Source organism: Mustela erminea, chromosome 7, assembly GCF_009829155.1.
Source record: "Mustela erminea isolate mMusErm1 chromosome 7, mMusErm1.Pri, whole genome shotgun sequence".
In the NCBI taxonomy this organism is placed as follows: domain Eukaryota; kingdom Metazoa; phylum Chordata; class Mammalia; order Carnivora; family Mustelidae; genus Mustela; species Mustela erminea.
This window is the reverse complement of record NC_045620.1, coordinates 53,170,068-53,183,743: the sequence shown is the minus strand read 5'-3', so window position 1 is coordinate 53,183,743 and position 13,676 is coordinate 53,170,068. Positions and strand designations below refer to the sequence as shown.

Genomic DNA, 13,676 nt, shown 5'->3' with positions numbered 1-13,676 from the left:
TGTAAGTAATGTCTTCTTTTAATGCTGTGGTATATACTTTAATGATATCTTTACCTTATAATGCTCATGTTTGTGGTTTGTGAGAATTGGTTTGTATCTAGTTATCTGTAGTTTTATAGACAACTTAACAAAAATCTTTAACTCTTTTTTTCTTTTAGGGTCCGGTTTATGGCATGAATAGGCTTCCACCTCAACAACATATATATGCCTATTCCCAACAGATGCACACACCACCAGTCCAAAGCTCATCTGCTTGTATGTTCTCTCAAGAGATGTATGGTCCTCCCTTGCGTTTTGAGTCTCCTGCAACAGGAATTCTATCACCCAGGGGTGATGATTACTTTAATTACAATGTTCAACAGACAAGCACAAATCCACCTTTGCCAGAGCCAGGTTATTTCACAAAACCCCCAGTTGCAGCTCATGCTTCAAGACCTGCAGAATCTAAGGTTATTGAATTTGGAAAATCTAATTTTGTTCAGCCTGTGCCAGGTGAAGGAATAAGACCATCTTTGACAGCACCTGCACATACAACACAGCCAACTCCTTTTAAATTTAACTCAAATTTCAAGTCAAATGATGGTGACTTTACCTTTTCTTCACCACAGGTTGTAACACAACCCCCTTCTACAGCTTACAATAATAATGAAAGCCTTTTAGGTCTCTTAACTTCAGATAAACCTTTGCAAGGAGATGGCTACAGTGGACCAAAAGCTAGTCAAACCATTGGACCTCGAAATACGTTCAGTTTTGGAAGCAAAAATGTGCCTGGAATTTCATTTACTGAAAACATGGGTCCAAATCAGCAAAAGAATTCTGGTTTTCGTCGAAGTGATGACATGTTTACTTTCCATGGTCCAGGGAAATCAGTATTTGGAACACCTGCACCGGAGCTGGCCAACAAGAGTCATGAAACAGATGGAGGGAGTGCCCATGGTGATGATGATGATGATGGCCCTCACTTTGAGCCTGTGGTACCTCTTCCTGATAAGATTGAAGTGAAAACTGGTGAGGAAGATGAAGAAGAGTTCTTTTGCAATCGTGCAAAATTGTTTCGTTTTGATGCGGAATCCAAAGAATGGAAGGAACGTGGAATTGGTAATGTAAAAATCCTCAGGCATAAAACATCTGGCAAAATTCGCCTTCTCATGAGACGAGAGCAAGTATTGAAAATCTGTGCAAATCATTACATCAGTCCGGATATGAAACTGACACCAAACGCTGGCTCCGACAGATCTTTTGTATGGCATGCTCTTGATTACGCTGATGAGTTGCCCAAACCAGAACAACTGGCTATTAGATTCAAAACTCCTGAGGAGGCAGCACTTTTTAAGTGCAAGTTTGAAGAGGCTCAGAACATTTTAAAAGCCTTAGGAGCAAATGTAGCCACAACAACAAATCAGGCTATGAGAATTGTAAAAGAATCCACAAGTCATGATAACAAAGATATTTGCAAATCTGATGCTGGAAACATGAATTTTGAATTTCAGATTGCAAAGAAAGAAGGGTCTTGGTGGCATTGTAACAGCTGCTCATTAAAGAATGCTGCAACTGCTAAGAAGTGTGTATCATGCCAGAATCTAAACCCAAACAAGAAAGAACTCCTTGGCCCACCATTAGTTGAAACTGTGTCTGCTCTTACAGCTGGCCTAGAAAATACAGCAGATAGATTTGCATCAATGACTCCAAAGAAAGAAGGTCACTGGGATTGTAGTATTTGCTTAGTGAGAAACGAACCTACTGTATCTAGGTGCATTGCATGCCAGAATGCAAAGGCTGCTAACAAGAGTGGATCTTCATTTGTTCAGCAAGCTTCATTTAAATTTGGCCAGGGAGATCTTCCTAAGTCTGTTAACAGTGATTTCAGATCTGTTTGTTCTACGAAGGAAGGACAGTGGGATTGCAGTGTATGCCTCGTACAAAATGAAGGAAGTTCTACAAAGTGTGCTGCCTGTCAGAATCCAAGAAAACAGAATTTATCTACTTCTTCTGTTTCAGCTCCTGCTTCCTTTAAGTTTGGTACTTCAGAAATAAGTAAAACCCCAAAGAGTGGATTTGAGGACATGTTTGCCAAGAAGGAAGGACAGTGGGATTGCAGTTGCTGCTCATTACGAAATGAAGCAAGTGCTACAGTATGTGTTGCTTGTCGGAATCCAGGTAAATTGAGTCTATCCACCTCTGTTCCAGCACCTGCCTCTTTTAAGTTTAGTACTTCAGAGACAAGCAAAGCTCCAAAGAGTGGATTTGAAGGCATGTTCACCAAGAAGGAAGGACAGTGGGATTGCAGTATTTGCTTAGTGCGAAATGAGGCAAGTGCTACCACCTGTGTTGCTTGCCAGAATCCAAGTAAACAAAATCAGCCTACTTCTGCTGTTCCAGCACCTGCCTCATCAGATACATGCAAGGCTCCAAAGAGTGGATTTGAAGGCATGTTCACCAAGAAGGAAGGACAGTGGGATTGCAGTATTTGCTTAGTGCGAAATGAGGCAAGTGCTACCAACTGTGTTGCTTGCCAGAATCCAAGTAAACAAAATCAGCCTACTTCTGCTGTTCCAGCGCCTGCCTCATCAGATACATGCAAGGCTCCAAAGAGTGGATTTGAAGGCATGTTCACCAAGAAGGAAGGACAGTGGGATTGCAGTATTTGCTTAGTGCGAAATGAGGCAAGTGCTACCACCTGTGTTGCTTGCCAGAATCCAAGTAAACAAAATCAGCCTGCTTCTGCTGTTCTAGCTCCTGCCTCGTCAGATACATGCAAGCCTCCAAAGGGTGGATTTGAAGGAATGTTCACCAAGAAGGAAGGACAGTGGGATTGTAGCATTTGCTTTGTGCAAAATGAGAGTTCTTCCTTAAAATGTGTGGCTTGTGATGCCTCTAAACCAACTCATAAATCTATTGCAGAAGCTCCTTCCGCTTTCACTTTGGGCTCAAAAACTAAGTTAAATGACTCTTCTGGAAATCAAGTTGGAACAGGATTTAAAAGTAACTTTTCTGAAAAAGGTTTTAAATTTGGTACTGCAGAACAAGGATTTAAATTTGGGCATGTGGATCAAGAAAGTACACCTTCATTTACATTTCAGGGTTCTTCTAATACAGATTCTAAGTCAACAAAAGAAGGATTTAGTTTTTCTGTCCCTATGTCTGCTGATGGATTTAAATTTGGCATTCAGGAGTCTGGAATTCAAGAGAAGAAAAGTGAAAAGCCCCTTGAAAATGACACTGGTGTTCAGGCTCAGGATATCAGTAGTCAGAAGAATGGTGGTAGTGTAATTTTTGGTCAAACTGGTAGCACTTTTACCTTTGCAGATCTCGCAAAATCAACTTCAGGAGAAGGATTTCAGTTTGGCAAAAAAGACCCTAATTTCAAGGGATTTTCAGGTGCAGGAGAAAAATTATTCTCATCACAAAGTGGTAAAATGGCTGATAAAGCTGACACTTCTGCTGACCTTGAGAAAGATGATGATGCCTATCGGACCGAGGACAGTGATGACATCCATTTTGAACCAGTAGTTCAGATGCCTGAAAAAGTAGAACTTGTAACAGGAGAAGAAGATGAAAAAGTTCTTTATTCACAGCGGGTAAAATTATTTAGGTTTGATGCTGAGATAAGTCAGTGGAAAGAAAGGGGTCTGGGGAACTTAAAAATTCTCAAGAATGAAGTCAATGGCAAACTAAGAATGCTTATGCGAAGAGAACAGGTACTAAAAGTGTGTGCTAATCATTGGATAACAACTACGATGAACCTGAAGCCTCTCTCTGGGTCCGATAGAGCATGGATGTGGTTAGCGAGTGATTTTTCTGATGGTGATGCCAAACTAGAGCAGCTGGCAGCAAAATTTAAAACACCAGAGCTGGCTGAAGAATTCAAGCAGAAATTTGAGGAATGCCAGCGACTTCTATTAGATATACCACTTCAAACTCCTCATAAACTTGTAGACACTGGCAGAGCTGCTAAGTTAATCCAGAGAGCAGAAGAAATGAAGAGTGGATTAAAAGATTTCAAAACGTTTTTGACAAATGATCAAACAAAAGTCACTGATGGAGAGAGTGAATCCTCTGATGCAGGTGCTGCCAGTGCCTCTGATACAACCAGCAAGCCAAACCCTGAAAACACAGGGCCCACACTGGAGTGGGACAACTATGATTTAAGGGAAGATGCTTTGGATGATAGTGTGAGTAGTAGCTCAGTACATGCTTCTCCACTGGCAAGTAGCCCCGTGAGGAAAAATCTCTTTCGCTTTGGTGAGTCAACAACAGGATTTAACTTCAGTTTTAAGTCTGCTTTGAGTCCATCTAAGTCTCCTGCCAAGTTGAACCAGAGTGGGACCTCAGTTGGCACTGATGAAGAATCTGATGTTACTCAGGAAGAAGAGAGAGATGGCCAGTACTTTGAACCTGTTGTACCTTTACCTGATCTAGTGGAAGTGTCCAGTGGTGAGGAAAATGAACAAGTTGTTTTTAGTCACAGAGCAAAACTCTATAGATATGATAAAGATGTTGGTCAGTGGAAAGAAAGAGGCATTGGTGATATAAAGATTTTACAGAATTATGATAATAAGCAAGTTCGAATAGTGATGAGAAGGGACCAGGTGTTAAAACTTTGTGCCAATCACAGAATAACTCCAGATATGACTTTGCAAAATATGAAAGGGACAGAACGAGTGTGGGTGTGGACGGCTTGTGATTTTGCAGATGGGGAAAGAAAAGTAGAACATTTAGCTGTCCGTTTTAAACTACAGGATGTTGCAGATTCATTTAAGAAAATATTTGATGAAGCAAAAATAGCCCAAGAAAAAGATTCTTTGATAACACCTCAGGTTTCTCGTTCAACCACTCCTAGAGAGTCACCATGTGGCAAAATTGCTGTTGCTGTATTAGAAGAAACCACAAGAGAAAGGACAGATTTAATTCAGGGTGACGACACAGCAGATGCAACTTCAGAAGTTGGAGAAGCGTCTAGCACATCTGAAGCAACAACAAAAGCAGTGGTTTCTCCTCCAAAGTTTGTATTTGGTTCGGAGTCTGTTAAAAGTATTTTTAGTAGTGAAAAATCAAAACCATTTGCATTTGGCAACAGTTCAGCCACTGGGTCTTTGTTTGGATTTAGTTTTAATGCACCTTTGAAAAATAGTAGTGAAATTAGTTCAGTAGTCAAGAGTGGATCTGAAAGAAAAGTGGAACCTAATTGCAAAGAGTCGAAGAATTCAGATGGCAAACAGTCTTCAGATGGCAAAGTCAGAAATCTCTTTGCTTTTCCAAAGGAAGAGTCCTCCACTAATTACACCTTTAAAACACCAGAAAAGGGTAAGCACTTAGTCTTTAGTATAAGCACAATTTTTCATCCATTGTGTAAATATTTTGCTTAATGCATATACTCTTTGTAGGATACTAATGTTTTAGTAAAGTTGGGTCATAAACATAGTGCGTTGTGAACAGCCAAAAAATAATTGTACAGATTGTTTTTTCTGCCTAAATCTGTTTCCCTGTGACTGTTTAAACAGCGGCAGAGAACGTGTGTGTAAGTTATTGAGGATATCTAACTGAAAGATATTTATATTATGTTTAGTGCAGAGAACAAGAACCTAATACAGCACCAAAGTTTAGTGACTCATGTACTCATGAGTATCAGCTTGAGTTTGATTTTTTTTTAAGTGTTCATTCTTCAGTGTATCATTCTCTTGTCACTCAAAAAACATGGTACTGAGATGTTTATATGTCATATAATTTAGTCTTATCACTATTTATTAAATGAGCAAAGAATGAAACTACCAGGATAAATGAATATCTGAGATGGCTAAATTGATATAAATTGAGGGACTCTGGCTTTTTATATTTTAAAATCACATTGACTTTGATTCTCAAGATATCCAAAAATGAAATACTCTTTATTTTCTAGGATTTAATTTTAGCCTTTTTAAATCTAATCCAATGGCTTTTTGGACCAGCATCCCTTCCTCACAGCCTGAGAACGAAGGTATAGAGCTAGTATTCTCAGTATGAGATGACATCAGTTTTTTTTAAGCAGCTGGTAGTCCTTAGCGAAGTAACTGGCTGTATGAAATTAAGCACTTAACACTAAGGTGTGCATGTTAAAAGAATGTCTGTTTAAACAAGTACTTTTTTTGACTGGTGGTATATAACATCCTTTAATGCTGTTTTTGTTTTGTTTTGTTTTTAATGTACTTGGATGACATGTTTTTTCAGTATTGTACAGCATTACTTTGAGGTAGATCCATGTGGTCTTTATCTTTTGCTGCTTTATACTTCATTATTCTATTATTTTAAACTCTACTTAATGAAGACCTTTGTTTTTTCTAACATTTATCTTTAGCCAGGAATGTCTGCTAGCATGTATACACATGGAACAGAGTTGCCCTTTATTATTACCCTTTTGGATAGGGTTTAGAAAAATAACCTATTTGAAAGTAGATGTCATTTTTAACAGCCAGCATTGTATACCTGGTATGTTATAAAAGTAAACATTGGTATTAGAGTGGAGTAATAGGAAGTGGGGGAATCTGTTAAAGACCTTTGAGAGCAAGCTTAGGGAAATGAAAGCTATTAGTATCTAACAAACAACATATCTTGAGCAACACAACTATGTTCAGTGATAAAATAACAATCCTTGATTCGGGGGCCCTTTACGTGATCACAATACTAGCTAAAGAACTTTGCTTTTAATTTTTAACCCTCATTCTTAACGATATATTCTTTGGGAATTTGTGAAAAGTGTGGACTTTTTCCTCTAAATGATATGTACTTGAATGCACACTCCAGGACTGTAGGTTAAGAATCCCTGGTCTAAGAGCAGATTTACCAGTATACTACTGTATGACAAAGAGCCTTATTCTCTTTCAAATCCCAAAGGACCTTAGAAATGGAGGTTCCAGACACTGAGGAAACTGAGGCTTGGCTGGGCTATATGAAATGCCCACACTGTCTCTACCAGCTAATAGCAGAATTGGAATAAGAATCTATATATCTTACAGTATTGTAATTGATACTATGTTTTTCTAATTAAGGAGAGTAAAAGGCAAGTTTAGCATTGTAAAAGGTCTCCAGTTCTCTAGATCAGATCAAATATGACCTGTGTATGTAATTTAGGATTTTCTTTTTTTTTTTTAAACAGATTTTATTTATATATTTGACACACAGAGTTATCACAAGTAGGCAGAGAGGCAGGAGAGAGAGAGGGGGAAGCAGACTCCCTGCTGACAGAGAGCCCAATGTGGGGCTCGGTCCCAGGATCCTGAGGTATGACCTGAGCCAAAGGTAGAGATTTTAGACCACTGAGCCACCCAGGCGGCCCTAGAGTTTTCTAATAGCCATATTAAAAAATAGAATAAAAAACAGGTGAAAAAAAGAAGCAGATGAATTTAATTTTAATCTAAGCAGTTACATTATATCTGAAATAACATTTCAGGTTCTAATCAGATTGTATAAAAATAAAGATATACTTCATATTCTGGGTTTTTTGTTTTGTTTTTTATACAAAGTCTTCAAAATCCAGTGTGTATTTTTATTTTTATTTTATTATCTTTTTTTTGAGGGAGAGCCAGTGAGGAGTGTATGATCACAAATGGGAGGGACAGAGAGAGGTGGAGTGAGGAGGAGAGAGAATCTCAAGCAGACTCCATTCTGAGTGTGGAACCTGACACAGGGCTCAGTCTCCTGATCCCAAGATCAAGACCTGAGCCGAAATCAAGAGTTCGGCAGTTAACCACCTGAGCCATCCAGGTGCCCCTAGTGTGTATTTTTATACCTGAAGTAGGACTCAGTTTGGACTAGCCACGTTTAAAGTGCTTAATAGCCACATGTGGCTAAGATATGATTTTGGACAGCACCTGTTGGTATGTGATTTGTTTTATCTGTTCCTTTTTTTTTTTTTTTTTTTAAGACTTTATTTGACAGAGATCACAAGTAGGAAGAGAGGCAGGCAGAGAGAGAGAGAGGAGGAAGCAGGCTCTTTGCTCAGCAGAGAGCCCGATGCGGGGCTCGATCTCAGGACCCTGGGTCATGAACCGAGCTGAAGGCAGAGGCTTTAACCCACTGAGCCACCCAGGCACCCCTTATCTTTTCCTTTTGCCAGATATTCCTCTTTATTTATTGGCCACAGTGTATTGTATGAAGAATCCCTTTTTTCTTTGTGTTTTGCTTTTTTTTGTTGTAGTTTTTCAGCTATAAAATTTGTCCTAAATTCTTACAGTATTATACCAAGGATAACAGTAATTTTAATTTAGTTTTATATGTTATCATGCTTGGAAGTGTGCAAAACTGGATATAACTCCATTCACCCACCGTCCTTGGAAATTGTTAACAATTCCAATTATACACCATCCTTGGCAATTGTTAACTTTTCTTGTAGGAACTAATCAAGGTTAGCTTTGCATTAGTTTCATATTTATACTAATCTTTGCTCATGATTTCTCTGAGTTTTTTCAGTTGTTGGAAATGCATGGATATTTTGCTAAACAATTGTTTAGTATGCCAGATATGGTTATGGCAGCACTATTTAAATGCCTTCTACAATTATAGCCATTAATAGTAGTTTTTAAAAAATGATCAGTGAGTAAATGCAGTAGTTTTTTGGTTTTAAATAGATTCTGTGTTCAGTAAGGGTTTTGACAGAACATTAAATCAGACTTCTAATTCTTTACTGAGCTTTGTCCACGTTAGAGTTTATGTGTTTTCATCACTATGCTATTTTAACCTAAAAATAAGTTCAGTGGTTTTATTTTCAGCTAGGATATTGGTGTTAATACAACTGTTTAATATCTTGTCTTCATAATTTTTTGGGCTTACTTTATAGCAAAAGAGAAGGTAAAACCTGAAGATCCTCCCTCAGATGATGATGTTCTTATTGTATATGAGTTAATACCCACCCCTGAGCAAAAAGATCTTGCAAGCAAACTTAAACTTCCTCCAACTTTCTTCTGCTATAAGAATAAACCAGATTATATTAGCGAAGAAGAAGAGGATGGTAAATCTTCTGTTATTTAAAATGCATTCTTTTCATGCTAATCTTAGTAATGGGGGAGTATGGTTAAATTATTTAAAGCCTGCCTCTTAGAACCCAACACTGCTGTCCTCCTAGCTAAGATGTTTATCCTCAGTGTATGTATTGTAAATAGTCAATGGATGTAATGATTGAAACAACTGCATTTATTAAGTGAGGATTTTGTGGATGGCTACCATAAGTTGAGCAGGCATTTTGAGAATTGAAAGCAATCCTCATTTCCCTGTTAACTTAGAGGGATGGGGGACTAATGAGGCAGATGGGTGTTTCATTATGGAAAACTCTGTGAGCCATACCAGAGTCTTTCAGCAGGGGAATTCCATGCTCAGGAAGTTTCAGTAGGACTGGTTGAGTTTGGTGTAGAGGATTGGGTTGTGGGACATGGAGATAGAAAGATGATAGAGTAGCTCAAACAAGAAGAAAGCCTAAATAGAATTTCTATAATGACAGGAGAGGCATTAGGAATATAGAATTGGCAAAATTGGGTGTTCTTTCAATGTGGGGAGTAAGGGAAAGTATGAAGTTGAAGGATGATTACTAGATTTCTGGCTAGAAAAATTCCTGAAACTTAATAGAAATTCCTTTTTTTTTTAATAAAATCAATTATACTTAAGATGAAGATTTCGAAACAGCTGTCAAGAAACTTAATGGAAAACTATATTTGGATGACTCAGAAAAATGTAGACCATTAGAAGAAAAGCTAACAGGTATGTTAAATTAAAATTACTAATTATAATGCTCTTACAAATTTTATTAATTCATTCATTCATTTGAAGGGAAAGAGAGAAAGGGAGGGGGAGGAGCAGAGGGGAGAGAATATCTTAAGCAGGCTCCATGTCCAATGTGGAGCCAAATGTGGGCCTTGATCTCAGAACCCAGAGATCATGACCTGAGCAGAATCAAGAATCAAACACTTAACCAACTGAGCCACTCAGGTGCCCTACTAGTTAGAAAGTTTTAAAAAAATCTTCTATTTAAAAGGAATCGTCTGATCATTTTTATAATTACCAATTTTACTTATGTACTATTCCTCTCGTGTTTTAAAATATTTAAAAATAGTAAAACATTGTTTTCTTGGTGATCCTGTTCTCCATTAGCACTCATAGCTATTGCTATCTGGGTCTATAATCTGTACATTATATTGAGAACCATTCTTGGAAAGGAGTTGGACTTTCTGTAACTTTCTTTTGCTTGTGTTCTGTGGAATTTTCAGATAATGAAAAAGAATGTGTTATTGTTTGGGAAAAGAAGCCAACAGTTGAAGAGAAGGCAAAAGCAGATACATTAAAACTTCCACCTACATTTTTTTGTGGAGTCTGCAGTGATACTGATGAAGACAATGGAAATGGGGAAGACTTTCAGTCAGAATTTCAAAAAGTTCAGGACTCTCAAGTAAGAGCATCTCCATTATTTTCCTTCTGATTCAGTTGCCTTTGTTGATGCAGTAGACTAGAATGTTTTTTTTTTACCAAATGGTGGTAATGTGTTGTGGGAAGAAAATGGATTACACATCTACCAATCAGCATTGACCAGAGAAGAAGGAGTTTTGTTCTGCAGAGAGGATTGTAAAGATTCACATCCTATGTATGTTGGGTTTTTGTGGGGATGGGAGAGGTGGACTGAGCAGAATATCTTTTTGAGTTTACCACTAAGAATGATACTAATTAGTTCATTTTCCATGCAAATTAGTTTATTCTCTGGTGGGCAGAGTGGATAGGAAGTAATATTGGAGACAGTTCCTTGGCCTATAACTTGTCAATTTCATGATTTGATTACTTTCTTAGCACAACTGTAGTGATAATTTTAATAGATATCAGCACCTTGGTTATCTTAATTTGTATTTCACAGAAAATAGAAGACAAGGTCCCTGTCTAGTAATTGTTTACAGTCTAATATTGGCATGTATTCAGAATGTTCCTGCCTCCTCAAGTAATACTGGCTTTTTTTGTTGTTTTATTTTTGTTTTTGTTAGATGGTTAAAATAGAGTCCTGGAATTCGTTACACATGTAGTGGTTTTTTTAAGGGACATGTGGCTAGAGAGAGATGTGGTGGTCTGCGTCTAAGAAATTTATTGTTCTTCATAGTCTCTCTGACTCTGAGGAGTCTTTGCTGGTTACCTAGGATGTGTAGGTTTAAATTGAATTCATCAGTACACGTATAATTAATGGTCATTAGTTGATGTAAAGATATCACTTTCTCATTTATAACCAGATAGATTTATTTGTTGAAATCTGAAGTTTTTGCAGCAGTGGTCTCATTATTTCAATCTAAAGTGTATTTCAAATCACTTAGCAGTTTCCATGGATTCATTGTATTTACATGTATTTCATTGTATTTACATTCACAATATTTAGTGACTGTTACTCTAATTCCCACTGTTAGAGGCTTTATCATGTAGCTATTTATTCAAGTACAGTATAATCATATTAATATAAACTTAGATTATACAGATTTAAACAGTGATTTAAACATGGCCTCTTATGTGCAAAACTTCTAGTAAGTTACTACTTTAACATTTATTTTAAAATTGAAAAAAAAAAATTGAAAAATAATTTCAGTACTGATGCACAGACTAAATTGTTGATCATTTATTCTTTTTCTACCTTGTGATGCATGCCACTTGAGCTGGCACACAAGGACTTGGTGTATTTTGTCGGTATTTTATAAACCACGCTGTTTATAGGAGTTGAAGTATCTTATTTGAGGTGACAGTTGTGTTATTTTAAAACATTTGTGATTGTTAGAAAATATCCTCTAACACTATCACACTGTTCATTAAATAGTAGTATTAGTGGCTATCCAAAAATACTTTTGGTACCAAAGTTAAATATGATAAATCTCTTCTATAAAGGTTGGGAAAAAATGCTGCAATAAAATACACGTTTTGGAAGAGAGCAATTACCTTTTGATACACAGCTGAAATAGAAAACTAAAAACCATTTGAACTAAAATATGCTCTAAGAGATGTGGATTTACACTTTTTCGGAATGTGTTGTTCGTGCTTTACACTCAGTTTAATTAATTTTGAATATGATATCTGTTGCTTAACATGCCTAAGTGTACTCTCTTTATAAGCGTTTACTGTGAGCTAGCACTATGCTGACAATTGGGGATACAGTATTTTTTTTTTTTTAAAGATTTATTTATTTATTTATTTATTTATTTATTTATTTGACAAGACAGAGGTCACAAGTAGGCAGAGAGGCAGGCAGAGACAGAGAGAGAGGGAAGCAGGCTCCCTGCTGAGCAGAGAGCCTGATGCGGGGCTTGATCCCAGGACCCTGTGATCATGACCTGAGCTGAAGGCAGAGGCTTTAACCCAGTGAGCCACCCAGGTGCCCCGGGGATACAGTATTGAACAAAACAGAAGTAATTTGATTTGTCTGTAATGAGTTTTCCATTCAAGACCTCTAAGGGGAGGATGCATTAGGAGCTGAATTAAAACCCTTCCCCCCACCCAAGTAGTCTAGCCTACTTTTTTGGGGTAACATTTATTGTGATATAATTTACACACCATACAGTTCACCCATTTTAAAGTATGTAATTCCGAGGTTTTTAGTATATTTGTCGGGTTCTGCAACCACTCACAGTCAGTTTTGAACAGTTTCATCAACCCAAGAAAAACCTCTAACCTCTCAGTCACCACCCTTCCCCATTTCCCCCTAGTTCTTCCAGCCCTAGAAACCAGTGATGGACTATCACTATAAGTTTGCCTATTGTGGACATTTCTTTCTTTCTTTCTTTCTTTCCTTTTTTTTTTTTTTTTTTAAGATTTTATTTGTTTGTTTGACAGAGAGTGACCACAAGTAGGCAGAGAGACAGGCAGAGAGAAAGGAGGAAGCAGGCTCTCTGCTGAGCGGAGCCCAATGCGGGGCTCAATCCCAGGACCCTGGAATCATGACCTGAGCCGAGGGCAGAGGCTTTAACCCACTGAGCCACCCAGGCGCCCCTATTGTGGACATTTCTTATAAATAACTTTTGTGTCTGGCTTCTTTCACTTAATATGTTTAAGTATATCTACACTGAAGCATATATATGCATTTATTGATTTTTATGACTGAATAATATTCCATTGTATGGATATGCCACATTTCATTTATCCATTCATCTGTTGATGGCCACTTGGGTTGGTTTTACTTTTTGGCTATTATAGTAATACTGCTGTGATAGCATTAAACATTTGACACAAACAGAATGAATTTTCTTTGCCTTGTGCTTCAGGTATGTTAAGGACTTTTTTCATTTGTAGTAACTTCTTTTATTTACAGAAGTAAAATTCACTTTTGTGTATGTGTGTTTGTTTTCTCTGAGTCTTACACATGCCTGAATTCTTATAATTCCCACCAAAGACAGGATAGAATAATTCCAACACACCCAGAATTCCTTTGTATCATCCTTTTGTAGTCAGATCCTCCCCTACCCACATCTTTTAGCAACTGCTGATCTGTTTTCTGTTTCTGTATTTTTGCCTTTTCCAGACCAACATATGAATGAAATCCTACAGTATAGGATTTCATATGAATAAAATCCTACAGTATAGGCATTTGTCTATCCCTAAGTAGTATTCCATTTTGTGGCTATACCACAGTTTATTCATTGATCCATGGAAGGTCATTTCCAATTTATTTTGCTTTTTTTCTAGTTTCTCAAAGTGGAGCC

The 13,676-nt window shown here is 37.4% G+C and overlaps 1 protein-coding gene across 2 annotated transcripts in view; it reads left to right on the top strand.

Annotated features, from left to right (window-relative positions):
* LOC116595385 (E3 SUMO-protein ligase RanBP2) overlaps positions 1-13,676 on the top strand; it is an 85,197-nt gene that overhangs the window by 60,113 nt on the left and 11,408 nt on the right. Inside the window, exons 20-24 of one of the 2 annotated variants that reach the window (XM_032351641.1) lie at positions 159-5,304; positions 5,897-5,974; positions 8,810-8,980; positions 9,631-9,723; positions 10,230-10,408. In XM_032351641.1, the coding sequence (XP_032207532.1) occupies positions 159-5,304; positions 5,897-5,974; positions 8,810-8,980; positions 9,631-9,723; positions 10,230-10,408 (5,667 nt within the window). The remainder of the gene's footprint in view (positions 1-158; positions 5,305-5,896; positions 5,975-8,809; positions 8,981-9,630; positions 9,724-10,229; positions 10,409-13,676) is intronic. The other variant, XM_032351642.1, reaches the window with a different exon arrangement.